Source organism: Dicentrarchus labrax, unplaced genomic scaffold (assembly GCF_905237075.1).
Source record: "Dicentrarchus labrax unplaced genomic scaffold, dlabrax2021, whole genome shotgun sequence".
NCBI lineage: Eukaryota > Metazoa > Chordata > Actinopteri > Moronidae > Dicentrarchus > Dicentrarchus labrax.
In genome coordinates this window covers 9504785-9531870 of record NW_026136713.1, presented here as the reverse complement: position 1 = coordinate 9531870, position 27086 = coordinate 9504785, and the positions used below count along the sequence as shown (strand labels likewise).

The 27086-nt window shown below is 41.5% G+C and overlaps 1 protein-coding gene across 3 annotated transcripts; it reads right to left on the bottom strand.

Moving 5' to 3' along the window:
* Nucleotides 1-17: 17 nt before the first annotated feature.
* Nucleotides 18-25478, bottom strand: LOC127374018 (serine/threonine-protein phosphatase 2A 55 kDa regulatory subunit B gamma isoform). Of its 3 annotated transcripts, XM_051418932.1 has the most exons (13): nt 23895-25474; nt 22950-23368; nt 22208-22544; nt 20377-20458; nt 18894-19050; nt 11850-11947; nt 11444-11609; nt 10554-10666; nt 9547-9724; nt 8601-8765; nt 7112-7281; nt 3715-3806; nt 18-2717 (listed from the first exon to the last, which is right to left on the bottom strand). In XM_051418932.1, exons 5-13 carry the CDS (start codon nt 18973-18975, stop codon nt 2423-2425), a joined length of 1359 nt encoding a protein of 452 aa, XP_051274892.1. In that variant the 5' UTR covers nt 18976-19050; nt 20377-20458; nt 22208-22544; nt 22950-23368; nt 23895-25474; the 3' UTR covers nt 18-2422. The 3 variants fall into 3 exon arrangements, with proteins under 3 accessions (XP_051274892.1, XP_051274891.1, XP_051274893.1); XM_051418931.1 differs by lacking the exon at nt 20377-20458 and having other exon boundaries at nt 23895-25473; XM_051418933.1 differs by lacking the exons at nt 18894-19050; nt 20377-20458 and having other exon boundaries at nt 23895-25478.
* Nucleotides 25479-27086: the final 1608 nt, after the last annotated feature.

The window sequence follows — 27086 nt, the reverse complement described above, 5'->3', positions numbered from 1 at the left end:
AGTGCTCTCAGACATGATTCAGGTTAGAAAGATTTATTCAGAAAGCAATATTGCCTGTAAAGTACAAGATGGACAGACTTTAAACAGAGAAGAAAAGAAAAAATAATCAAACACATTAGTGAAACCCAAAACATGAAAAATAAACCCTTTCTAGTTCACTGTTGAAATAGCAGGAGAGATATGTTTTTTGTGAGTAGAAAGTCGGGCAAAGTTTCACATTATTTGCACAACAGGCTGAGAAACAGTCAAAAAAAGAAACACACAGATCATGTAGTAATGTTATAGCAATAAAACCCCACTCTTACTGTTAGATTCTCCTGTAATATCACTAGTTGCAAACAGATGATGTGTAATTTCTTAAGGCTTCCAGAGGGGGTGATGACAGAAAAGGTTAAGGAGGAAATAATTTTGTTTCCAGATGTAATAAGTGGGTTAGGACAGAAGGTGGTGCCTCAGACACACGAGTAGTATCACAGACTGTAATGATGACCCCCCCTTATATGCCCATATAAACTGAAAGCTATAAAGCGTACACATTTCCATAATGGCACTGGCAATTATTATCAGTCTTACATAATTAATTACATTGCAATAAAAATCACAGATGTACGCTCATTGGATGCAATTTCGTTGAAATCTTTATTCAGAAAAAACATATTAACATTATTTATAACTGTCCATTTGACAATTTTGTTATCAACATACATTAACACAAAAATATGTGAATCAACATTAGTTTGGTCGGGACGTGGAGTAAAATTGACAGGAAAAAGAAAGGATAAATAACATAAATTGTTCTCTAAAAATAAAAGCTTCTGCACATCCGCAAAGTAATCAGTGAGGAAGGCTGAAGAGATTAAAGGACCATCTCTCTGCTGCAGCTTTGGAGGCAATCATCGATACAGATGATCGAGTCCGAAGTCCATTTATGGATGTAAAAAAAAAAAAAACATGTCAAAAGTTGATATATACAGACACCATTTAGGCCCTTTAGGTTTTTTTTTCTTTTTTCTTTGAGAGAACAACATTAATGAAAACATTCCCCATTCTTCTTGGTTCTCAGTTTCAGTCGAGAGAAAAACTGATTCTTGGACGGCTTCATTCAAAATGTACATGTAAGTGTATGAACCGAACACTGGTAAACATGCTTCAGTGCCCGAAGACACAAATAAAGGTAGGAGAGCTCGGTCATCTATCGTTACTCGTGCTGCATGGGGCCCCCGGGGCCCCTGAAGCCTTTGTACAGCTGGGTCTAAATGGTTAAGAAGGCAGCCAAGTCAGTCAGTCAGTCAATTTATAAACACCTAGGCTAAATTGGTTTTACATGCAGCATCTTTTTGCTTGATTGTTGAAATTATTTACTTCATTTTTTGTTTTTTTGTTTTTTTTGCTTGATTCGAGTTGTATTTAACGGCAAAGTAGCACACGACGCAACCCCAGACCAGAAGCAGAATCCACAATCTGAGACGTTTAAGGGCCTATTTCAGCAGAGAAAACATTAATGACTGAAACACAGTGCGTGGAACAGATATATGAGTGTGTGTCCTCATATTAGGCCACGGGGTAATAACCTATTAACTTCTGCTTCTATCTGCAGCACTGTAAATGTTTTACCTCACTGAAGTTGAGCTCAGAGGCGTCTGGGTGCACTTAGGTTAAGGGGGAGGGTCCCGAGTTCATCCTTGCACATTACACAGTATCATTTTAAATTCTCATTGTCATCATAATTACCATCATTAACATCATTTAACAAGAAGTTACAAAAACAGAAGTGGGGGTAGCTGATCCGAACTCAAACAAACGGCCAGTTACATAAATGGCCCATTTTTTTTTTATCACTGCCGCTGGATGACAACCACAGAGGGTTTTTGTTACACAAAACAGTGGGCAAGGGATAAGAATAGGCTTTGCTCGAGCGCACAAATACAGAAAGGAGAGGAGGAGGAGGAGGAGGAGGAGGAGGAGGAGGAGGAGGAGGAGGAGGTGGAGAAAGCAAAAGAGCCTGAAGAACCAAAAAAAAAAAAAAAAAACCCAAAAAGACAAATATGTAAACGTCTCTCTGGTCTGAAGGGTTTATCCCCCTCAGAAGCTGAGCTGTAGCAATCAACACACCATCAAGCACAATCCAGAGGTTAACAATCAAGAAATCCACAGTTCGGACAATTTTGCAATCCATAATCCACTGCGTAATCCAGCCTGTTCCCTTTCTAGCCCTTTCTAGGTCCTTTCAGTTCTGGGAGGCTGGGGAGAGGAGGTGAGGGAGTGTGTCAAAGAGTAGACCTAGATGTGTGTATGTTTTCTGGTCGTGTGTGAGTGCGTGTTAGGCATATTCCTGTGGGTATATGTCCATAAATGTGTACATTCTGGCATAGTTGTGTGTTCAGGTGTAAACTCGTTTGTATCTACCGCTGACATCCGTTCATTAATGCATCTCAGAGTTGAGTTTGTCCTGGAAGATGTACAGGTTGTTGGTGGCGGCGATGGCGATGATGTTCTCATTCGGGTGCCAGGCTGTGTGGAGGATCTTCTTGGTGAAGTCCAGGCTGTCCACGCTGATGTCGTCCTTCCGGCGCTTTCCTCCAGCGGCGCAGACCCTTCGTGGCTTCAGGACAGCCCGGGGTTTGCTGCTCTCTCTTGATGCCTCCAGGGTCACGTCGCGTTTCGTGTTCCGGTCGAACATGCGGAAGAAGTTGTTGTAGGCTCCGGTCATGATCACGCTGGAAAGAGGAAGAGGAGAGAAAGGACTGTGAGTCTCTCTCATTTGTTAAACTGATTAAACTTTATTGATTACATTAAACTAACCTTAACCCTCCACTACCTGCCTAAACATAAAGGGTCACTTCCTTCACATTATAAAGCCATTGTGGTATCAGGCCATGTAGATGATTTTAGTTTTATTTGGTTAGGTTTAAGATTCATTTGTGGAGCTCACAGCAATAGTGGAAGAAGTATTCAGACCTTCTACAGAAGTAAACACAGAAACTACACACTATAAAAATAGTGAAAGTACAAAAGCATTATCAGTAAAAGTACTTATTATGCAGACTGTCTCCTAACTGCTTTATCTACTGTTAACAAATGTAATCTTTAACAATGCATTGTATTTTCTCAGGTCTAATTATATGTTGTTTTAGTAAGGCTGTTAAATGTACTACAAGGAGTTTTTATCTGGATATGAGGCAGTCTCAAATTAATACTGATGCCTCTATATGACCTACATAAACAAACAAGATAAGATTGTGTATTTCTTTTTAATTATTCTTAATTCCTGCCACCAGGTCGGATTCAGTCGAATTCCCCTTGAAATCAATTAAATGAGGTGGTGGTAGAAACACTACCGCTTTTTTCCACAGGGGCCGCCAGAATCAACACAAAATTAAAGTTCCTTGTACAAATAAATGCAGTGCTGTAAAAAGTACAATATATATTTGTGTAATATTAGAGTATAAAGTAGCATAAAATGGAAGTAACTTTTCAAAAACAATGTCCCTGGTTACGCTGGACATTTGCTGCTGACTTTTCATATTTTTCATAGAGGGACATCTCGAAACCTCAACACATTGTGAATGGTAAAATACTGTACCTGTGTTGGTAAGTAAAAAAAATCAACCAATCAAAACAATCCATAAAATATATAAGAACACCAGTTTTACATGTTCTCACTTACATTTAGTATAGAAACACAAAAACACGCAGACAGACACATGCTGGTACCTGTCCGAGCCGTTCCAGGCACACTCAAACTTGTCAAAGATGCAGTCGTTTTCGTAAAGGGAACACAACTTGCTGCGGAGGTAATCATGAACCTGGAGGAACACACACACACACACACACACACACACAGAGAGAGAGAGAGAGATATGATTAACACTGAGTCCAGCATACAGCTGCTTCACTCCAAGCTATTGACTCTCTATGTAAACTATAAATAGAAGAGTGAGCAGAAGACACACACCCACACACACACACACACACACACACACACACACACACACACACAAAGCTCAGCACAGACAAAACACATTAAATCGGGCAAGCTGAAACACAAGCCTCCCTGAAGGTAACTCTAATAAGACACAACAGCAAGCCCTCAGCAATATGAGGGCCAAGAGTACATTTTAATCTAAACTCCTTTTCCATATCAGTAAATCCATTAACAACCAAACCCACCAAGGGCATGATAATAGAGACACACATGTGAAAGCACACACACACACACACACACACACACACACACACACACACACACACACACACACACACACACACATTCACTGACTAATAACTCTTTTCCCTCGTGCTTTCCTTCGACCTGCCTGTGTCAGCACTGTGTCTGCTCGGTGATGCAAAGGGTTGAAATCTACACCTCCCTCCAGCCGCCGTGCTCTGCATTAAGCCCCCTATTTTCACATTCTGCATAAAGTCAGCAGTCAACAGTCGCCTTGCAATCAATAAACGGTCAAGCTGAGGTCGGCTCATGGTTGTACATCAAACCCGGTGACATTTTGGTTTTCCCCTATGGGTCTTTCTGCTCAGGGTGAAATGTTACAGTGTCAGCTGAAGCTGAATATACCAGGTTTTTTTTTCCAGTCCGCATGATCTCTGATTTAGAGTACAGTGTCTCGTCCCTCATGGACTTGTGCATATTTTTCATGTTCCACGACGAATAGGAGTTTAAAATTTACCAAAATAAGAGCAGTTAAACCCTGAAATCCTTTTTCTGCCCTCAGTCTACTCTATTCAACTCCTGCCATTCCTCTTCCTCATCTTCTCATTTACAGACTCACTCTTCCCTCCTCCCTTCATCACACCATCCTCACACTCCCTCCCAACCACCACCACCACCACCACCGCCACCCCGCCACTCTCTCTCTCTCTTCCTCTCCCTCCGTGCTGCATTGCAGATCTAGGTGTTGGACGCTGTGTAAGGTATCCCTCCTTCCCGTTTCACTTTATGAGTGGAAGCTCGGCAGCCTATTAATAGCTCCGGTACGTCTTAGCCTCCCACTCCTGGCTGCCTCATGGGCCCTCACACGTCAGGCAGACACACACACACACACACACACACACACACACACACACACACACACACGTTCTCCCACACGCCCGTGGCAGGAATACTAAACACACACTGAAAAAAGGAGTTGATAAACACTTCTACTGTGCATAACTGCATAAACAGAAGCTGGTGTGGCCTACTGTAAACAGCTAGAAGTGACACAGGAGATAAATTGAGTGTGGATGTGTTTGTTTCTGTGTACATGCATGTCACTTCATCTCTATTCCACATATATGGCATCTTAACAATTTACTGTTTGTGTCTGTCTCATGGATGAATTAATCTCACTCAGAGATACATGTACAGATTATAGTCCAGAGTTGAAAAGTAAGGCCACAGCGAGGTTTTCTGGTGATTCTGCACTGACGAGAAGATTCTCTGGCGCGTAATCAATCCAATTATCCTTAAAAGGTTTTGGGGAAAAAAATCTAATCATCAGCAAGTACTGTGATTGTGAGAGTAAACTGTCCTCCCATGATTCATTTCTGTCTCCAATTTTGCATATTTCCAGGATGACAATGTCTCCTTTCAGTAAAGGGGCAGTTAGTCAGCAGGCAGTTTGGAGAAATGCGACAGTGATTTCAGTCACAAACACTAACATCATGGAAGTGAACATTTAACACAAACGGGTCCTCTGTTAGAAGAAGCTCTGCTCAGAGAATCAACACTGGACTGAGGAATAAACCTCCAAATAACAAACATCTGAACTATGTTGTATTTATTTCAGAGAGGCCAATGAGTAACAAATTATAGGAAAGGGCAACATAGAGGCTACCACACATGACCACATGAACAGCGATTACCCTCATTTGGTGTTTTGACAATGGTGTTAGAGAGCCTAACAGTCCAAAAGTCCTCTCATGTTTTCTATAAAAGCATCTGCTTTTGTTATGTTTCTCCACTTATTTTTTCCATGTTCCTCCTTGAATTTGCCACCAAGCTGTAACTTAAAACACACATGAACATTTTTACCATCTTTGAGTCCAAGATACCAAAAATCTTAACACTTAAGCAGGACTGAAGTGATGACAGCAGAGATGTAAGAGAACAGAAGACACAAAAATGCTAAATTATATGGAGCCAATTCCAAAGTGCCCTAAATTAAGTTTACTGTGTGATTTCTCTGTAGGTCCGTCCTTAGATAATGAATCTAATGTAAAAACTGGTTATATCCATTAATTAGAATAACACCATGAGATAATGTTATTTTAAAAAAAGAAGAAAAAAGAGAATTATACAGGACTATGGACTGCATTTATGTTATATATGAAGGGAACACATTTAATTATGTTTGTGTTGATCTTTGGATTGAACAACATAACAGATGTGGACAAATTAATTGTAATCCAGTTACATTATTAATAAAAAGACAAACATAATGGCAAAAAAGACAAACATAATGTATAATATTATTAAGAATTATTAAGAAAGAACAAAAAGAAATGTTATTGCTTATTCCTCAACTACAGGGTGTGTGTGTGTGTGTGTGTGTGTGTGTGTGTGTGTGTGTGTGTGTGTGTGTGTGTGTGTGTGTGTGTTTTCAATCACTGGTTTGTCAAATTATATGTAATTGTGATTTGGTCTATTTTTTTAGATAGAATTATGTAACAAAAACACATATTAAAAGAACAGTCAGCTGATTAAGCAAGAATAAAACAGCCAATCAGTGGGCAACCACAGCGTCAGTGTTCTGCTTGGCCGCACTGACTTCTATTTGTGGTGTGCCAAAAGTAGCTAGTGGGACACCAGTAAAAAGGAATTTCTAGCTTATACATACAACTTATAAAATTGGAAATAAATAGATGATCCTTCAACATTATATTAGTATTATTGAGATCTGCAGTGATTTCAGCCTTCTGGGAGATGTCTGGATTTAAAGAAAATATGTCAACGCTTCCCCCACTGCTGATCAGTTCACCTTTCCCAGACTAAATTTGCTCCATTCCAGACGGAATCACGGTAGCTGAGCCAGAGAGAAAATATAAATTCTTCCTTTTTTTTTTTTGTATTTTAACGCAACCTCATGCTTTTCACATGTGGGCAGTCACACACCTGGTATGTCTCCAGGGGCTTGCTCTCCATGTTGAGGTCCCAGACTTTGGCAGTCAGGTAGTCTCTGGTGAGCAGGTAGCGACCGCTGTGGCTGAACTTGACATCTGACACCGAGGAAATGATCTCAGAGAAGAAGGAGCGGGCGCTGGGGTCCTCGGGCTCCTCAAACACTGGAGAGAGTGGGAGAGAATATGGGAGAGAGAGGGAGAGGGGATGAATGCTGTTAAGACGGATCACATGCAGAAATTTATCTCAGGTAAACAGAAATCTCTCAGATGATTCTGTATGTTGACTGTAGTCTACGGGTCAAACAGACCACAGAGGTGACTTCTGTTTATGGACAGGTGAATGTTTCTACGTATAAACATCAGCACATTTCAAATACAACAATCAAAGGTCTTCTTAAAATAACAACACAAAGAAAGAAGCCTGGCAAATACAGGCATTTCACACTGAATGTCACAAACAAAAACTAGATCCCTTGCAGTGTTCACTCCACTAGTGACTCATACAGGTTCGAGCTGTAAAACACATGGGAAACAAGCCATTTCAACTTGGAAGTAAACAGGTAAAATAAATAAGGTGAAGGAAGAAAGTTGGGAAACCATAAATCTGAGGCATAAGAGAAAATGTTCCATGGATTGAATTGTTGTCCCTTAAGGACAGCAGATTTATGGGTAAACTAATTCTGTTCTATATTAATGAAGGCATGGACCTGCAGTGGAAAGAAATACTATTAAATGGTGAAAAAAGAAGAGACTGTGCTCCTAAACTTTAATTCTTACACATAATTTACTTTCCAATAAATGAACTCACCTGTGGTTTTGCAGGTTTAATTTAATTACCTACAAGTTGACAACACAGTATTTAGTCCAATCTTGGAATGCACCACCAAGGAAGAGTCCCTGCTCTTAACTAACTGACCTCTATATATAACATTTAGGATGATCTAATGCAATATACGGAATATAATATCCATAGATAATGTATAATCAAATAAGAAATAAGAATTGTTTTATTTTTGTTACTTTAGAATGAGCCTTTTATATCTACTGATGTTGCGGGTCACCAAGTTATTATTGAATTTAGTGAAAGAATCTCATGTTTTAGGGGGTCAGCCATGTTGAGCCACCAAGTTTCTACAGTGGCCCAGAAGGTATCAATCAAACACTGGCTCTAGATGGGGCCTTTCAAGTCTTTCACAGCCAGCATAGTTTCTGCTTAATGCTTGGAAGGGGAGGGTGACGCGAGGGAGTAGCAATAGGCAACTACACTGCTAGATACTACATACTGGACCTTTAAAGGTAGAACATTTATTTAAAAACTTGGGGTATGCTTTGAAAAGCTGCAAAATTACTCTTACTCTGACTTGTAGTTCATAGGTTAAAACATGTAGAACTACCAGTTTCAGACATTTTGACCTTTTCAGGACCCTTGTGGAGAGAGAAAACACAATGTGTATGTCTCAGCCTTCAGCAGGTTTACTCACATTTTGAGTGTTTGTCACACAGTGCTGCTTCCCTCATGTCACAGAGGCGCAGGGTGCCTTTGCTGCTGCTATAGACAAACAAGTTACAGTGGTGGGGGTGAAACTCAGCCGCTGTGATCACCTCTGTCAGATCCTCCATGTTGGCTGGCTTGATGTCCACAATGTCTGGGAGAAGGCACCGCTCAGGAAGACAACACAGTCACGACAGTCAACTTCACCAGGGCTGCAGTTTGTTTCAGCCCGAACTGTTTCTTACTTGCTGAAGTCTACCACACTGTACGTAAATATTCGTTCATTCATTTTTTTTTTTTGTCAATTCTATTCACTAACTGACTTAATGAGAAACTAATTATATTGTGTTCATGTGGAAAAACCCACAGGGGTCCATAATCCGCATACAAAATAAAAACATAAGTATATGCAAATGTACACATAACCAACACAATGTAAATAATTTACAGGAGAAATACAGCAAACCAATATAAATATATCTTGCAGGGATTGTTTGGAGAAAAGTAATTCCATATTCAGATAAACTGTAATATTATAAATCCTGTCTGGGTCAGGGATGTGACTGTACTGTGTCCTATTGAGCTGGATTAGAACTCAGAAAGGGGCTGAAATATTTATGCAGCCTTTGAATTATTCATTAAGCTACAATTTCACTCTTCAAGAATAATATTACCCTCCCCCAATGTGTGTCTTTGTGCATTTCTTTATACAACAAAGTGGGATTCGTAATGTGGGAGTTTGTGTGTGTGGGGGCACGGACTCTCTATAAGCATCTATGTGTTAATGCATAAATGATCTGAGTCCTTCTGCTTTAATAAATCTATTCCTGCTTTTACATGTGCTTGTGCATTTGTGTCCGCACTCTGCCTCCATGATTGCATGTATGTTTGTCATTTCCTCCCTCTGCATGCACAGTACAACCCACAAAGGATACTGAAGCTGCGGTCAGTGATGTCCAGATGCCAGAGGTTGATCCTCAGGTCATCGGCTGACATGTAGGTCTCATAGTCGGAGTTGACGGAGATGGAGTTGACGTGGTAGGTGTGGGCATTGGCGAACACTCGCCGCGGGCTCACCTCCACCATCAGGTCCATCGGCTTCAACACCGGCACCTTTGAAAAGAGCAGTTTAACATCCCATATAACTGATTAGGAGAGGAACGATGGTCAAGATGCACACAGTAGATTGAATTTAAATAATTGTGTTGTATCATGAATTAATATTTAATGCATTACTTTCTTTGACATCAATAATAAATAGTTGCTAGAACCCTGACTTGCTTGCTTGAAAGCGAGATCAAGAGCCAATACGGTGCAGCATTTTTATATCCTGACATTTGCATTAACACATAATTTCATTGTCAATGCATGATTTACATTTTTATACACAGCTTAAATGTGTGTCCCTATTTGCATACAGCACAGTGGGAGCCTCATCACCATACACATACATGTTCCCAGACCTCTACAGAGCAGGACATACTATACACACACGAGCAGTGCTGCTGCGTCCAGATTACCAGAGATTCACCACAAATAGAAACACTTACGCTTTGACTCATTCAGATCCAGTGCAGATGTTGCACTGCTGTTCTGTACAGCTGGAAATTGAGGTTTTCTCCGCCCCGGCACACACACACAGATACACACATGTACCATTGTGCCAGTGACCCATTTTTTGCACGTGCAAACACATCTGTACCCACTGACCTAGTTATGTTGTTACTGGCTGCATGAATGTTAAATTGTGTGCAAGAAGGTAGATGGATAGATGGATAGATAGATGGATAGATAGATAGATAGATAGATAGATAGATAGATAGATAGATAGATAGATAGATAGATAGATAGATAGATAGATAGATAGATAGATAGATAGATAGATAGATAGATAGATAGATAGATAGATAGATAGATAGATAGATAGATAGATGGGTGTTACCTGTAGGGAGGTGACAGTGGACATGTCCTTGATGCGACCCTCCTCATCCTTCAGGTTGTATCCCTCTGGCCGTTTGTCTCTTTCACTCACCTTCCACAACTTAATGGTCTTATCTGGGAAACAGATCAGATAAGAACAGATGTAATTTTAAAGTGTAAATGAATATAAGGGACTTGTTGATACGCTCTGAGGTTAGGAACCTATCAGGAGATCTCCGATTAGATGTGATTAAACACATCACAGTAGGTTAAATCATAATTTCAACACAAATTGGTAAAGCTAAAAGCCGAAAGTCTTTTTTTAAAGAGCTGTTTAGGATTTTAGCATAAAGTCAGGCACTTGAACCCAAAAGAAATGACTTAATAGACTAGATAATCCACCACACTTCAAACTGTCAGCTGTGAAAGACAGCGGGGACTCTAAATGAGCTATCAGCAAGGTTTTGTTGTACCAACACTGACAGACAAAGAAAGTCTCTTTATTGTATTGAAAAAATGACAGAAAGCGTTCCAGTAGCAGCATTACCCAACTGCTGAGGCAGGTCTTACATTTTTCATACCCTCAATCATAAATAATATAGTACTTAAATAAATCAATAACAGGGCGCTCAGGGAAAATCTATAGATCTTCCAATATAGCAATAAACTCAGAATGTAAACTGATGATGGGACCTCTTATCAAAGACAGACAAACTCCTAATGTACTCTCTCTTTAGGCAAAGAAAAATCTGTTTTCTGATCTAAAAAACTGCATTAATTTCAACTAGTCATGCTTTTTAAAAACATAATTATTCAAACTGGTTCAAGTAAAGTGTTTTCCCATAACATACGAGCCAAGCACATAACTACTGCCTCGTCCTCCCGGTCCCTCTAAAACGTGTGGGGTCTCACCATTGGTGGAGAGGAGGAAGTGTGCGGCGTTCTGCTGAGGCAGCCATCGGATCTTATTGATCTTCTCCTCGATCTCCAGACTCTTAAGGTAGTCAAACTCGGGCTCATGGCTCTGAAAGGTGCTGTAGACATTGTACTCTCCCTGGGAGAATGGCTCAATCTTGCTCTGTGGAAAGAAAAAAGGCAATGTAACACCCCGGAGCCTGAGCCAGTGTCACCTTGATCATGTGAAGAAATAGCATGGCATGGGCACAGCTGTAATGATACACTCTCTGACACAGCAGGAGCATCAACTATTTATCAATCAATGAAGACTGTAGCTGGAGGGGGACAGTGTGCGTTCAACACAGCTCTCAGAGCTGGAATGAAAAATGGTATATTTGTGTGTACATGGGTGAGTGTCTACCTCAGGTTCCCTCTGAAAGATGACCACTCTGCCCCCTTTGTCCCCTGTGGCCAGGAGCTCTCCTGTGTGGTTGAACTCAACAGTGGAGATGATATCAGCTGGGGAAGGAGAGACATAGAGACAAAGATGGAGGAAGAAAAGAGAGGAAGAGGGTGTGAAAGATTGGTAGGGAAAGATAGAGAAAGAGAAGCCATTAGCTAATTGACCACACATCATCATTCATCCATATAATCTCTTTATCTGACTTTAAATTATTAAACTGAGGAGTCAACAGTCAATGCATTAACATGCAAGTGGATTAAAACATGCAAATTAATGTGTAGAATAAAACAATATTTGACTAATAATACAAATACTCTGCAATTGTCTGTAAAGCTTCAGAGAAAATTCAGACATGTTATTATCCCATCAAAATAATACAGAAAATTAAACACACACACACACACACACACACACACACACACACACACACAAGCTCTTTCACATTAGAAACAGGTGTTATCTGTTTTCCAGTATGACACATACACAATGACGCACACTATGACATGTTACTTGAGTTCATCGTGTATGTGTGTGTGTGTGTTTGTGTGTGTGCATAGAAATAATTACAGACTTTAATATCTTTAGTGTCTTAAAGTGTAAGCACAACTCAGGGTGTATTAATGGTTAAATATCATTCAAATATATTTTTTCAGGACATTGATTTGCATATTTGCGACAATGTCCCCATCACTAGTTCTGTGTCTCGAAACACCAACACAGTCTGACTCAGTGACAACAGTGTAACATGAGGAGTAAGCACGTTATTAACCACTTAGCATTTACTGCCTCAATGCTTTCAGTGGACCTTTCTGCATCACACAATACACAGAATGTGAAATAGAAAGCACTTGGTTGTACCGTCTGTATGAAGCACATGTAATATCTGAAGCCTGAATATGGTTTTTAATGTTTGATGTAATCTCCTCCCTTCTGTCTACTTCCCCTCCTTTCACCTCCCCAATGTACTGCAGATTATACTCAGTGTTTAAAGTCACCCCTCCACTCAGAAATCGTTTTTTCTTCTTGAAAGGGGGATGTTTGAGCTTCACTGTGCAGAGTTTGACACTAGAAGGATGTTTTCACATTCATCTGCTGAAAGAGGAAAGTTTCTCTGTGCTCACTGAAAATCTGATTTTAATGGGCGGACCAAAGAACATGATTTGTCACATCACAAATAGTTTGGAAGTTAAACCTGGTCCAGTTGCAACTTATACAAGTATGATGTAGAAACTTGAAGCCACCAAGTGCACAAACGTTGAGAATGGACTTTACAGTGAAGGAGACATCTTGTGTCCAGCAGGATAACTTTACAAATAAACATATATTATCTGTATATATGTCTTGTCTGGAGGGGATCTTTAAACATCTGTCAAAGTAACTATAAACTGAGGTTCAATGAGAAAGAGGCAGAATAAGAGGACGTAGCTATCGTGGTATGAAGCCATGTAAAGTTATCTCAGGTCATCTAAACCTCGAAGTTCGAACTAGCCACATTAGGTAAGCTATCTTGTGAGTCTGCTGACCCAACAAATTCAAGAATGCCACGGTCATGAATGGATAAATTTAAAAAGCCATCATCATGTTAATATTTAATAGACCCATATTTTTTACCTGCTTTGACATCTTCCCATTTTCAGGCTCCTCGGTCACCCTAATCCTAATTTATGAACTAAACAAACAAGTAAACAAGTCCAGTCCCTTCACTAATACAAGTGACTGAACGTTCAGCTCAGCTGTGAAGTTTCAAATCTGTGGTTGGACTGTTTTCACACTTGTAAATACAAAGGCCGTGTTAAGGACAGACAGTTGCTGGTGATGCTGTCACCATGGCGATTGGGCTTCAGTAACTGGATAATCTTCAAAATAGTCATAATCGACCACAGTCGAAGCAAGCTATACTTCATCATGATACACAAAACAGTTCTCAGTTCAGCAGTTCAGTTTCTAATGTATGAGGCTGTAAGTAGGATGTTAAATCTACATGATTCTTTCAGGCTGACCAAATCAGTTCACAGCTGATTAAACGTACTACAAGGAGTTTACAGCTTCACAATTTAAAACTGATGCCTCCATATGACCTACATAAACAAACAAGATCATCAGCGAGACAGCTGCCTATTTGGTTCTTAATACCTGCCACCAGCAGAAACGCTACCGCTTTTGTCCACAGGGGCCAGCAAAATGAACAACACAATGCAAAATGACAGTTCCTTGTACGGGCAGTAAGTCATTTTAAAGGAGCATCTCTTGGCTTTGGGGGGTGTTGTTGTCACAATGAGGTTTGCAAGAAACCAGCAGAGACTCCATGAAGTTACTGTGCCCGGACATGAAATAGTTCCAGCATTTAAACTCCCCTAAAACCACAACTTGTCATTTTTGCATTTTGGTTATTGTACAAAGTACCAATGTAACCAATGTAGCAAGTCTGATTCCTTGCTGCAGTGGCCCAGGGTTTGAATCCGACCTGCGGCCCTTTGCTGTTTGTCACTCTTCAGCTGTCACTATCGATTAAAGGCACTAAAAGCCCAAAATAAAATATATTTTTAAAAACACAACAAGAACACCCAGTTCCACTTTATATGCCACTATGGTCTTCTGGGACATTTTAACATCAGTGATAAGCACGTGATATGTCTGTTGCTACAATGAAATATTTCAAAACACTGGCAGTAAAATTGCTTGCATGTAACTTTTGCAGATTACCAACCTAGCATGACGATTACTTAACATTAGCTATTTTCCTGCATAAAATTGTGTCTGAAGGAACATAGAGTTCTTTTTTTTTATGATAAAATCCATAAACCTATTCCACCTAAAAACACAGTTATTTTCAAATTGTGTTCAAGGTAATCGAGAAACAAGCTGCACAGCCCACAGGCATATTAACAAAGTGCATTTGACTGACCTTGTGTTCTAGCCTCTAAAGCAGTCCTGACTCACAGAGGTTTTTGTATAATAAAATCAAATATCACATAACATCTTAAAATTTTTTTTTTTTAAAAGACTAATGTCACATGCAGTATCCCACCAAGCTTCCAACAAAAGAGTACTGAGCTCAGTTTTGATAGAAAAAAACACAGTCTTCAATAAGCATTGACTGTAATAAAAATAGAGCATATTTATTGAGAGTCGGAGTGATTCAAAGCTGTAGCCTTGCCTATTTTGTGGCGGCCTTGAGAGAGAGAGATTTTATGATTATATGAGGGGTGGCAGGGACATCTCCTCCATCTCTACACCAACATCACCCTGTTCCTTGCATACTTGATGTATTACTGGTTGCCTCTTTCTCTGTATATATATTATTTTTCCATTAGTTACTAGTTTCTCTCAATCACTGCAGTACCTTCTTTATTCTTCAGTTTCAATTCTTTCACCAGGCTTTCTCTCTCTCTCTCAGTCCCTCTCCCCCCCACATGTTCTTTTGTCATCTCTCGTCTCGTGTTCCCCAGTTTCTGTCTTTTGCCCCATTTCACTCTCTCATTTCCTTCTTGGTTGTCTACCCACATTCAGCTCTCTCTCTCTCTCTCTCTCTCTCTCTTTCTCTCGCTCACATCCCTCCCCCACGGCACTCTGCTGCCTGGCTGTAGGTTAGCGTGTACGTGGTGGTGGTGGTGGGGATGCTGGTGGTGTAAAAATGGGAGGGATGGAGAGGGAGGTGGAAGGGAAGAGGCGCTGGGGGCGGAGGGGTCCGTTGGTGAGCAGCGGTTGCCATGGTAACAGGCTGAGCCAACCAGTAGCAGCGGTACTCGTAGCGGTTAGCCGTATATGGCAGTCTGGTGAAGGAGGAAGTGGGATTCATCAATCCAATCCTCGCAGGAAGAAGGAGCGCGGTAAAATAATTACGGCCACTGACAAACATTGCTAAATGAATACAAGGAGATGGAGCAGACGCCGGGTCCAAATTGGGAATATGCAGATAATTAATGCATAGACACACGATGGCACACAAAAATACAAAAACAGACCCTTATACATGCAGCAAAATTCACAAACACACCTATGCACACCACGGCAAATGTGTGTGTGCTTGATGCTGTGTGTGTGTTTGCAGATCCAACAATTTTACAGATAACTGTGTCTCCACTCAAGTCGCACAGAGAAAGAGCTAAGCTAAGCAAAACCACAGGAGCGGCACACAATATAGCTGAATAAAATATGGAGCACACACTCTCCTCTCTCATCCTCTGTAGTCAAACTGAAGCCTCTTTATCTTTCTGTATTTCTCTCGTCCCCCCCCCTCTCTCACACACACACACACACACACACACACAAATACACAGCCCTCACCCATCTGTCTCTCTGATGCTCTTCATTACAAGAGCACTACAGAAAAAGAAACCTCTAAGAATACAAACAACCACTGCAGAAACAAGCACCATCACTTGCGCTGTGGCTCTCCTCCAAGAGGCACCACTGGCCAGTGTACTGATGTAATATGTATGTGTGTGTGTGTCCGGTGTGTGTGTGTGTGTGTGTGTGTGTGTGTGTGTGTGTGTGTGTGTGTGTGTGTGTGTGTGTGTGTGTGTGTGTGTGTGTGTCAAGCTGTAAGTCAATGTCTTATAGTGTGGATTTGTGTGTGCTACAGTATAGCAAGCTAGCTGTGTCTGTCTCCCACAGACAGTCCATTAGCATCAGCAGGCCTGTCTGACTCATCGCCACACTGCAGGAGCTGGGGGAACACACTGTGACTGCAAGTGCATGCGCCCACACATACAGTACATATCAACTCAAAACAACACACAAACATGAATGAACCCAGTGACACAAAGATGGATAAAAAACCATGTAGACGTGATAAACACCAAACACATAAACACCCCAAGGCACTGTGAGGTGCTGTTTTATATCACTGTGAATCGAATATCTTTGAAAATGTTTGTTTTAACAAAACAAGAAATTTTAAGACGTCACCCTGAGCCTTAACAAATGTGATGGTTGGATGATTTTACAGACCACACTAATTCTTCTAACTCTACACTAACTACACCAGACTAATTATATATAAAAATGACTGACAGATTGAACTAAACGGATCAGTTGATGAATGTGAATCAACAGAAAATAAAACCGTCAAGAATTTTAATAATCGATTTGAAATTTTAGTAAAATAAATGGACAATGCAAGGATTTTGCTGCTTTGCTTTGTTTTAACTGAGGGGTTCTGAATGACTGGTTGCAATCTGAAGATGCTATCTGACATTTTATAAAGCAAAAATTAAGCAATTAATGAGAAAACCTTGAGAATTACTATTACACACATTAGTGCTCATCTGTGGCTAATAAACAAGAGGCAGCAGAAAGCAGAAACTCTTGAGAGGAAAGGAGGGTTACGGGACAGATGAGGGTAGTGGCGTAGGTTGAGGGAGGTGGATTTCTTTAGTTCTTTTTGTTAAAGCTAGTATAGGGACAGAGAGGGGAGCAGACGTCCTACAGTCCCAATTATAGATGTCTTAGGTCTGGGTAAACACAGACCATTAAAGCCGAGCCAAAAACACACACTCCTTAAAAGCGAGGACAAGCCACCACTCAGCAGGAGACGTGTGTGTGTGTGTGTGTGTATATGTGTGTGTGTGCGCGCATGCTGCAGCTCAAGCACCCCACATTTCCTGTGTACGTGTGCACAAGTGTGTGTACTCAATTACCCTGTAGAGAAATAAACGGGATGGAGGGAGAGAGGGAGAGAGGGAGAGGTGGGAGCAAAGAAGATGAGGGGAGCGACTGCCGGAGGGAGACGTTAAATTGATCCCTGTCCTGCAGTTCTGGAGTTATCTGAAGAAAAAAAAAAAAAAAACTGGTGCATGTGTTTGTGTTAGAGGTGCACGTGTGTGGAGAGGAGTGATTTAAGCCCAGCACAGCAGGGAATCTGCCATTTCTCCAAACACACATCAGCACAATGGAGCAGAGCTGGTGTGAGCCTAATGGTTATAGACACAAACAATTAGAATGACAAACCAAGCTGGCTTCAGCTTCATGTGTGACATACACCTGTAATCCTGCTTTGCCTGGCTGCAAAGACATCTTCTAGCTGATTGAATGAATTCTCAGAGCTGCAATGTGTGAATAATTTTTGATGAAAATCAATTTGTTTTTCCAATAGATTTGTGAGACTGTAACATAAAAAAAGATTAGGAGCTTAGCTGGTTTACATCCAATCTAACCCCGGCGATACTGAAAACTGAAATTATGTGTCAACGCCTCATACATACTGAAATGTAATCCCATATTCGGAGAACTCTCGCCCTTTTTTTAATGCTGCCACTTGAATCTTTGTGTGCAGATGTGCGTAGATCTGGAATGATTGACAGCACTACATATGTATATGTGTATCAGCAAAAATGGCTTAAATTCAGTAGTTCCGCCTTCTCAAATGTTAACCTTAGCTGAGTTATTTTCTTTAATTTACGATAACATTTTATAGACACAATTAATCATTAAATTGAGAAATTAATCAGCACATGAATCGATAATGAAACAAATTATTAGCTGTGGCCCTACGTGTGTGTGCGCATATCATTGTCTGCACAGTACATATAAGGTATATATGTGTTTAGAGGTTTAGAGAGTGTGTCTTTGCATGTTCATAAGTTTTCCTCCATATTAAGTAGTAGTAAGTAGGATAAGATAGCTTTGCTTTGAAGAAGACAGGGTCTCGTCTGGGCAAACTATTTAAAGACATCTATCAAACACACACACACACGCTTGAAGCAGGCAGACTGAGACAAAAATAAAGAAGCAGGAACAAAAATAGAGACACACATAAAGGATGAAGCAGACGGACAGAAACAAAGTGATGTTTAGGATATTTATAACACTCAGACTCACGTGAGAATTCATCTGATTTTAACTGCACACACACACACACACACACACACACACACCTAATGATACACACACACACTCTATCCGAACACACACACACTCTCATATCTCACACGGGGGTCATGTGGCACAACTGTGCGACATAGATATGACCTTCGGGATAGAAGAGGATAGAGCACACACCTTCAGTGTAAGAGGCAAACGGCTCGGGCTCCAGAGAAAGGGTAGTGATGTCGGAGCACAGGACCTGGATGGGGCTCAACATCCTGGGGGAGGACTCCAGGGTGGAGAGGGGTGGACAGGATGGGCGGAGCTCTTCAGGCTATAGCCAGGAGCAGCCCTGCAAGAGGAGCAAGGATGGAGGGAAGGGAAGGGAGTAAGGGGGGGCAACAGGGAGAAGCAGAGGGGAAGGAAGGAAGTACCGGGGGAGGGTGGGGTTAAGGGTAGGGACTGAGTTACTGCATCACCACATTTGGCCATGAGTACCCACCAGAGAAAAAAATATAGATGGTGTATTTATCATCATTCTGTATCTACACAACATGATGTATTCACATGTTGGGTTTGGCAGGAAGGCTAGCAAGACATGCAGGATGTACAGAGACAGACAGCTCTTCATATGTCTTAGTAGGTAAAAGTGTAGATAGCTCTCACATTTCCCCAGAGGTGACAATGATTGACAATTAGAAAGGAGCAGTGAGAGCTGGTGAAAGATCACATACAAATATGATGACTAACAATTATTTTCATGATTGATTAATCTGTCAGTTAAACATAATGACCTGCGCTCGTCACAGGCTGCTAAAGCCCAAAGCAATTTCTTGAAATTCTAAACCCTGTGAGCAACAGTCGAAAAAAACCCAAAGGAATACAGTTTGGAAGTAGGCCTATATGAAATTGAGACAAGCAAGTAAATAATCATGTCTGAGATGCTGAGGTCAGCAAATGTTTGATATTTTTACTTTTAGAGTTAATTATACAACTTATATTTTTACAGTGAGCTACATACATTGTACATTGGGCTTTAATTACATTCTTATTGGTTGTTCCTCCTTTCTTCTTTACCATTTTGCATTTCCACACTTTTAACTTAACAGCATTGATACTTTTGTATAGGTGCACACAAATAATGGGGGGGTTAGTGTTGTGGGGGTTGCATTATTTATGAAATGGAAACAATCATAAATAATGTATTTACAAAAATGTCAAAAATGTCAAGTCTAAATTCTGAAGCTAATGCCACCCCAGTCGGAGGTGAGGTTGTACATAGGGAGACACTGAGGAGGGCAAAAGGAGTGAGAGGAAGGGAGTAAGAGATGGAGGGGAGGGACGCTGAGGTAGAGGGAGGTTAAGCATCCCTCCCCTGAAGGAGTTAAGGGCAGGGGAATCCCCACGGGAAGATCTACAGACACACACTTATGTATGCGCACACACACACGTATAAATACACAGAAAACCCTTGCAGACACAAACCCACACACAGTATGCACTCGAAGACACAGACATGAATATGAATGCAACGCAGGTAAAATAAATAAAGACAGAAAGATAGAAAAATGGAAACACACAGGAGCTAACAAAATACACCCAAGCATAAAATCGCATGCACCACCTCACTCTGTCTGTCTACAACCTTCTGGCTTTCCTCTTTAACACACACACATACAGAGGCACATTGTGTTTGAGCAGCCTTTACAGCACTGTTGGATAATTGTTTGGCAGACACGCCACTTCAGCACCAGGCAATGCTGCGAGTTGCATTAGAGGACCGATTGGGAAAGAGAGGGAGGGGGAGCCAGTGGGGGGATGGAAATGGGGAGGAGGACGGGGGTGGGTGGGGTGAACGTGGAGGAAAGGTGGAGGGGGTTGGAGTGGATGTAGAAGAAGAGGCAGGTAATGAATCATTTTGTGTATTTGTGATAGAATATTATCTCATTTGGTCATTAGGGGAATTCTTGTGAGATTGATTTTTAGAGCACAATTTGTAGAGTATTCTTCTGCAACTATCTCTTTTCAATCTGTCCATGTGTTGCACAGCCCTTTCAGACCAATAGTGCTCAGTGGTGCATCCACCTTGGTGTGAGCTCATCAGCAATTCAGCCTGAATAATGTCTGTGTCTGCCTGAGATGTGTGGAATAATTAATACTGCCATTATTGGTGGGTGGAGACAACCTGTCAATCATATTGGCCAAGCATGAAAAGCAGCATGTTTATTATCACGGACTGTTTCTATGGCAATAATGGATGGTTGGCGATGGGTGTTAAGACTGATTTTTCTGCAACTATTTCATCATAATCCTTTTCTGAAATGGACAAAGACACATATTTGTCATGGAAATACTGTAAGTATAAGAAAAGACGCACACACGCACAGGGACAAACAAAGACACACACACACACACGCAGATATTCTTCAATCTCAGCAATACAGTATGCTGAATGCACACACAGGCCTTTACACAATCAACAGGCAGCACTACGGGTCTCCCCTGACTACAGTATGTGGTTCTGTGTCAGGGAAATTATATGACAGCACAGACACAGGAAGCATAATTCCCTTTCTGCAGTGATACGAGGATCACAAATGAGCTCACAACACGTTTGTGACCCCCAAATGATAATCCGCTGTTCTGGTCTAAGAGGCGTGGCGAACAATGAGCCGAGTGTAAGAAACAGATTGGGGACAGACAGGCAGGCAGGAGGGCAGACAGGAAGGCTAGTATGCAGGTGAGATTAGTGGTGTAATTGAGATTAGGAGAACAGGGGGGGGGTATCCACTTATAATCCATTTGTTTTATGAAACAAACCAAAGGAATTCAGTGGTTTCAGTGGCTTGTGTACTGCTAGATTGTTTAAATATTCCCCTGCCTGAGACGTGATACTATATAGATATATTCAAGAGGAGAAAGTAAGAGAGAGTGCAGTCATGATGTGAGAGATGAAAAGTGCAATGAGAACAAAATAATGTGGCAGAAATTTCTGGCTAGTGTTTTTCAGAAATCTCTGCTGTTACAGAAAAAAAAAACTGCTTCTCCCACACTCTGTCTCTGACACACAGACACAAACAGAGACATACACACACATTCGGACACAGGCCAGATCAATTCTTTCCTGCAGTGTAACGAAATAGCAGTGTTACACAAGGTAAGGAAGCGGGTACAAAAGCACAAATAAGCAAAAAAAACCAGAAGTGAAAGGTGCAGGACACAAATAAATTGAGAAAAGGGGGGAGGTCCAGAGGAAAACTTGACTAAGATGATTTAATTTTGAAGAGAGGAGAGTGCTTTGCTGCCTAGTTCTTGTTGCTGTCTGCAACTCTGTCTGAACACTGATCAACACAGAGCTTACAGAAGATTAGGAAGCCGTCCTGAGAACACACACACACACATACACACACTCCACAAGTCCAAAAACATAGATACACACTCACATGGGAGCACACTTAAACACACACTTTGTAGCATATAGACACACGCAGCTTCCTCTCTCTCCTTACCTTCAGTCACATAGTTGTGGTCGGGGAGGAAGCCGCGGTGGTTGAGCGTCGGGGTGGCGTCAATGTCTTCGCCCATCAGCGGGGCTGGGGGGAGCGCCCGTCTCGGTGGGGCAGCGTGGTGGTGGCAGATCGGTGGTGGAGGGGGTGGTGGGGATGCCGGCCAGCACAGCGCCCATGCTGCTGCCCGCCGACGCCTCCTCAGCACAGAGGCACAGAGCCGGGCATCCTATCCTTAAATGAGGATGAGGGGCAGGTAGGGAGGGAGTGGGCCGGTCCCGAAGGAGGGATGTGTGCGTATGGGACTCCACACAACTGCTTCCAAGAGCCAGATGCAAACCTGCAAGAGGAGGATTATTATTTGAAAACAGTTCAAAGACTGCCAGGGGTGAGCTTGATTTGTGCCTCAGAAGAGCACACAGTGCTCGTGAGGCAAGAAAAATCCAGCGCACCTCGTGTCCACCCTGCAGCTGCTGAGTCCAGGTGTGGCCAGACCAATTCTACTCTCTCGCATACACACTCAGCATACACAGTCCTGTGCTCTCAGAAATGGGTAAAGTCCCTACTTGTTAATGGATTCTCCAAGAGAAGAGAGGAGAGGAGATGAAGAGGAGGAGGAGGAGAGTGGGGGGAGGGGAGAGAGGGATGAGCAGAGCCCCTAGTCGGTGTATCTGCAGTGCTGCTGCTTCTGCAGTGAACTCACACACATGGACACGCATATACAGTTGGACAAACACACACTCACCTACACACTCGGCAGCTTGTGTGTCAGGTACTCCTCAGTGGATCCTCCATGAATTATGTCTCTCTCCTCCTCAACAGCTAACTGTCTCTCTGGTTTCTCGGCTGTTCCTGTATGAGGAGGAAAATCCTTGTGGCCCTGCGTTCTGCTGCAGTCTGCGCTCTGGCGTATGTATGAAAGGCAGAGTGAGAGGTAGAGAGAGGGGGAGGGAGAGTGAGAGAGAGCGAGGATCTGTCCTGCTGCGCTGGTACGTGTGTGATGCATCAGAGGAGGCCCCGCCCTCTCCTCTGCACAGCCAATCGTTACCAAGCTGAGATCTGCCCGACCACTGACTGCAGGTGATTAAATATGATAAAGAAACGGAGAGGGATGGAGGAGTGGGTGGCGGAGCGGAAGTAGCTGAGTGTCTTATAAGGTTGTGACTAATGGGAGAGAAAGGAGAGAGAGCAGGAGAGGATGAAAGTGGGACTGTTTCACTTGACTGAGTGCTGAACATGAACCACAGTACAGTGACTACTAGAGGATACACCTGGAGACATTATTCAATTAGCATAGAGACGAACACACACACACACACACACACACAGATTTTTATACATAGCAGAATCTCTTCTACCCAAGTCTGCATAGGAGCTAGGGCGGTGTGATAATTTAATTACTGTTTATGGACTTTGAGCAGTATCATAGTATCATATGATCATATCAAGTTATTCTGAAAATTTGTCCTCAGATTCAACCACTGGAAATGTAATTTTGATGCTGGGTATGGGTATGACTCTTATCCCTGTACCAGTGCATAAATTAAAGCTAGTCTGCAGGTTGGTCATTGGGGAGGTGGCAGTTGGGGTGTTCCCAGCATTCCCTGTGGATGGGGTGGATATAGTTCTTGGGAATGACTTGGCAGGAAATAAGAGTTTATGCTGACGTTCCTGTAGCTAACATATTTACCCAAGTTCCTGGTCACCAAGCTTCCTGAGCCGTTGCCTTCAGTGTCAGATGGGGAAACAGCAGCTTCTGAACCTGAGAGCCAGAGTTGTTCCTAGCTTGTGCAGTAACTCGAGCAAAGCGCCACCTTTCTCATTCAGGGATACACAAAAAGATCCACAGGTGGAGAAGCGTTTGCATTGGTAATTTGTGGGCAGCAGTCCTTGTTTTTTTTGCAGGCATTACTTTTCTTTCAACAACACTAATTCTGTCTGTAAAAAAAGAGGCTCACTTAATGCTGAGACATGCAGCAGGCAACTGCCAAGTGGTACGGTAGGAGGGACTGCGTTTTTATAGAGATCTCTGTGGCAGACAGCAAAGACTTTAAAGTCAATTTTGATAGAGCAAAGACCAGATTCAGTTATTCTGGAGGAACCGACAATATCAAACCTAAAAATGAATCCAAACACAAGCGCAAACGAAAAAAATGTTAGTATTAATTTGGGGATTGCAGCATTTTGATGCGTATAATGGTTCTGGGACCCCACTGGTAGTGTACACCAACCATTTTGGGAAAAACAGTTATTCATTTTCTTTGCTAAGAGTCCGATGAGAAGATTGATACCACTCCTATTCTTCTGTTCAAAATGAAGCCACTGCCAGGCTGTGCCAGAAGCAGGGGGAAACAATTAGCCTTGCTCTGTCCAAATGTATCCAAATTCACCTACCAGAACCTCTAAAGTACAGTAATAAACACTTGTTTAATGCATACAAACTGACCACAAGTTGTTGTTTATGGGGGATTATGTGTCGCTGTGTTTGTCTGGATTTTTTTTCGTCAGCAAGAGGTTGCCAAGCAACCAATAGAGAATCCAGGAAGTCACTGTACCTGGCATTAAACAGGCCAGCACTTTAACCTCCATAAAACCACAACTAAACTCAACAAACGAGATAAAATGTGTAAATTAATTCAATTTAGAGGTTCTATACCCACATTTTGTTAACTGGACTAGCTGTTTTCCCCAGTTTTTAGTCTTTGTGCTGAGCTAACAGAAGTTAAGATAAGATTTTAGAAGCTGGAATCTGTTTATTTGCTTGTGACCTAAGCAATTAATCAATTATCAAAGGGTTGGTGATTAGTTTTCTGTCAACGTTTCGGCTCTAATTGGTAGTATCCATATTAAAAATAATCCACCCACCCCTACTTTGCGAATTAGTTAGATTATTTCAAATGTGACCTTGAATTAATTTCCCAAACAGTGATTTACATAATAATAATAATAATAATAATATCAGAAAATATCCTAATTAATTTAAGAGTGAATATTTCAGCCTAGGCTTTCTACTACACTACTTCTAATGGTAAGAGAATACTTAAATGTACAAACCAACACACACACACACACACACACACACAGACACACACAGGCTCCAGCCCGTGTGGCAGCAGAGAGTGAGGGGCTGCCAGTGACAGTTGGTGCCATCACTGGTGCTGGCTGTCTGCCACCAGGCTTTAAACCCCCCCACAGCAGGGAACAAGAAGAGCTGTTTATCTGACTTACTCCGAGACTGCCAGCATCGCCCTCCCCCCACCCGTTCCTTACCAATGATGGGCAATGCTCCACACAGCACTGCCATATCTGCCCTTCTAACTGCCCCCCACCAGCCTAACATCCACCACCAAGCTCCCATAAGCCCACCCACTGTTTCCCAATATATAGCTACTGTTCTTCCTGCACGTCTCCACCAATTCACCCCAACCATATGCCACCAAAAATCCCCCTCTGGTTAAATCCATAAACCCCATAAGGTTTGGTATTTAGCTCTTACTAAAGGTCCCATCAGTGTAAGATCTGACCCTTTTGCCAAACCCAAAGCAGAAAGGCAGAGGTGATAAATGCGACAAATGTCTTTATTCTTTAATTTTGCTTTTATATCTATTATGACTATTGGCTAAAGCTATAAAGACACATTTAGATATTGCGTATACGCTCCCATAAAGTAAAGTTAAATGTTCATTTTGAAATGTTTCTGTTTGATTTGTTTATCACTCAATTAAAAATGGAGATGTGTGATGGTGAAGAGGTTAGTCAGTTATAAGAAAAAAAGATTAATCATCAATCATTATGGTAATCCATTAGGCGGTAATTTATCAAGCACAAATGCCGTTTAAAAAATTAGTTTAAAGACCTCACACTGAACTCTCCGAACTTGTGATGGCATTTAGATTAAAACAAATGTATTTTAACAATAAGAATATGGAATAGGTTAATCAATATCAAAAATCATATTAAGCTTCACTAGAACAATGAAATTTCACCTTAACCACCTGAATAAATGGGAATTAAATAGGTACATATATTATATACGTTATATTACATTGTTATATCTTCCATGCTAGCATAAACGATATAACAATATACATAATATTCAATAAAATATCCCCAAAACAGAAACTTAGCTTTAGATGACTCAGCCTCCATCAGTCTGTCTTCCTTTGACAGTTGATTAGCATTTAGCCAGAAGTAGCACCTGTCTGAATATTTAACCCACAGAGAGAGAGAGTCATTCAGAGGCAGTCTGTCATACAGAAACAAACAGAACTAACTAATAGGTAAACGTACATCTGATATTACTATCAATTTCTGGCCATTTTGAGGGTGAAAAACCGTCCAAAATAATCTTCTTATATTTTATACTACAACATTGCTATGGCTAACGTGTTAGCAAACAGTCCAGCAGCAATACTCTCTGACCTTTTAGCTCTGGCTTGTCCTAAAGCAACCCATGAGGAGACAATGCTACATGTTTAACATTGTTCACCAGCTTATTGTCTGTCTGCATCCTGTGCTGGCAGGTAGCTCATGTGCATGGAGATTGTCGGCTGAAAGCGGAAAAAAACTGGGTTGATGAGGGAAGTGAGACTAAACCAAACAGCACATTTGCAGGCTGAGAAAACAAATCAATAAAGTGAAACAAGTTAAATAGGCTCCATGGAGCTATGCTACGTGACGATTCTCTCTTTCTGGCTGCTGTTGAATTTGCTAAATGTAATTTTCCACAAAGAAAATTCATTGTAACTCAAAAAATCTCAGAGACACATAATTCAAAACCAAGGAGAAGAAAAAAACTACGTGCATGGCTTGATACCACAGAGAGTAGGTGAAAACAAACATGTTTTATACCTTGGATGAAACAACCCTTTTTTTTTTAAGA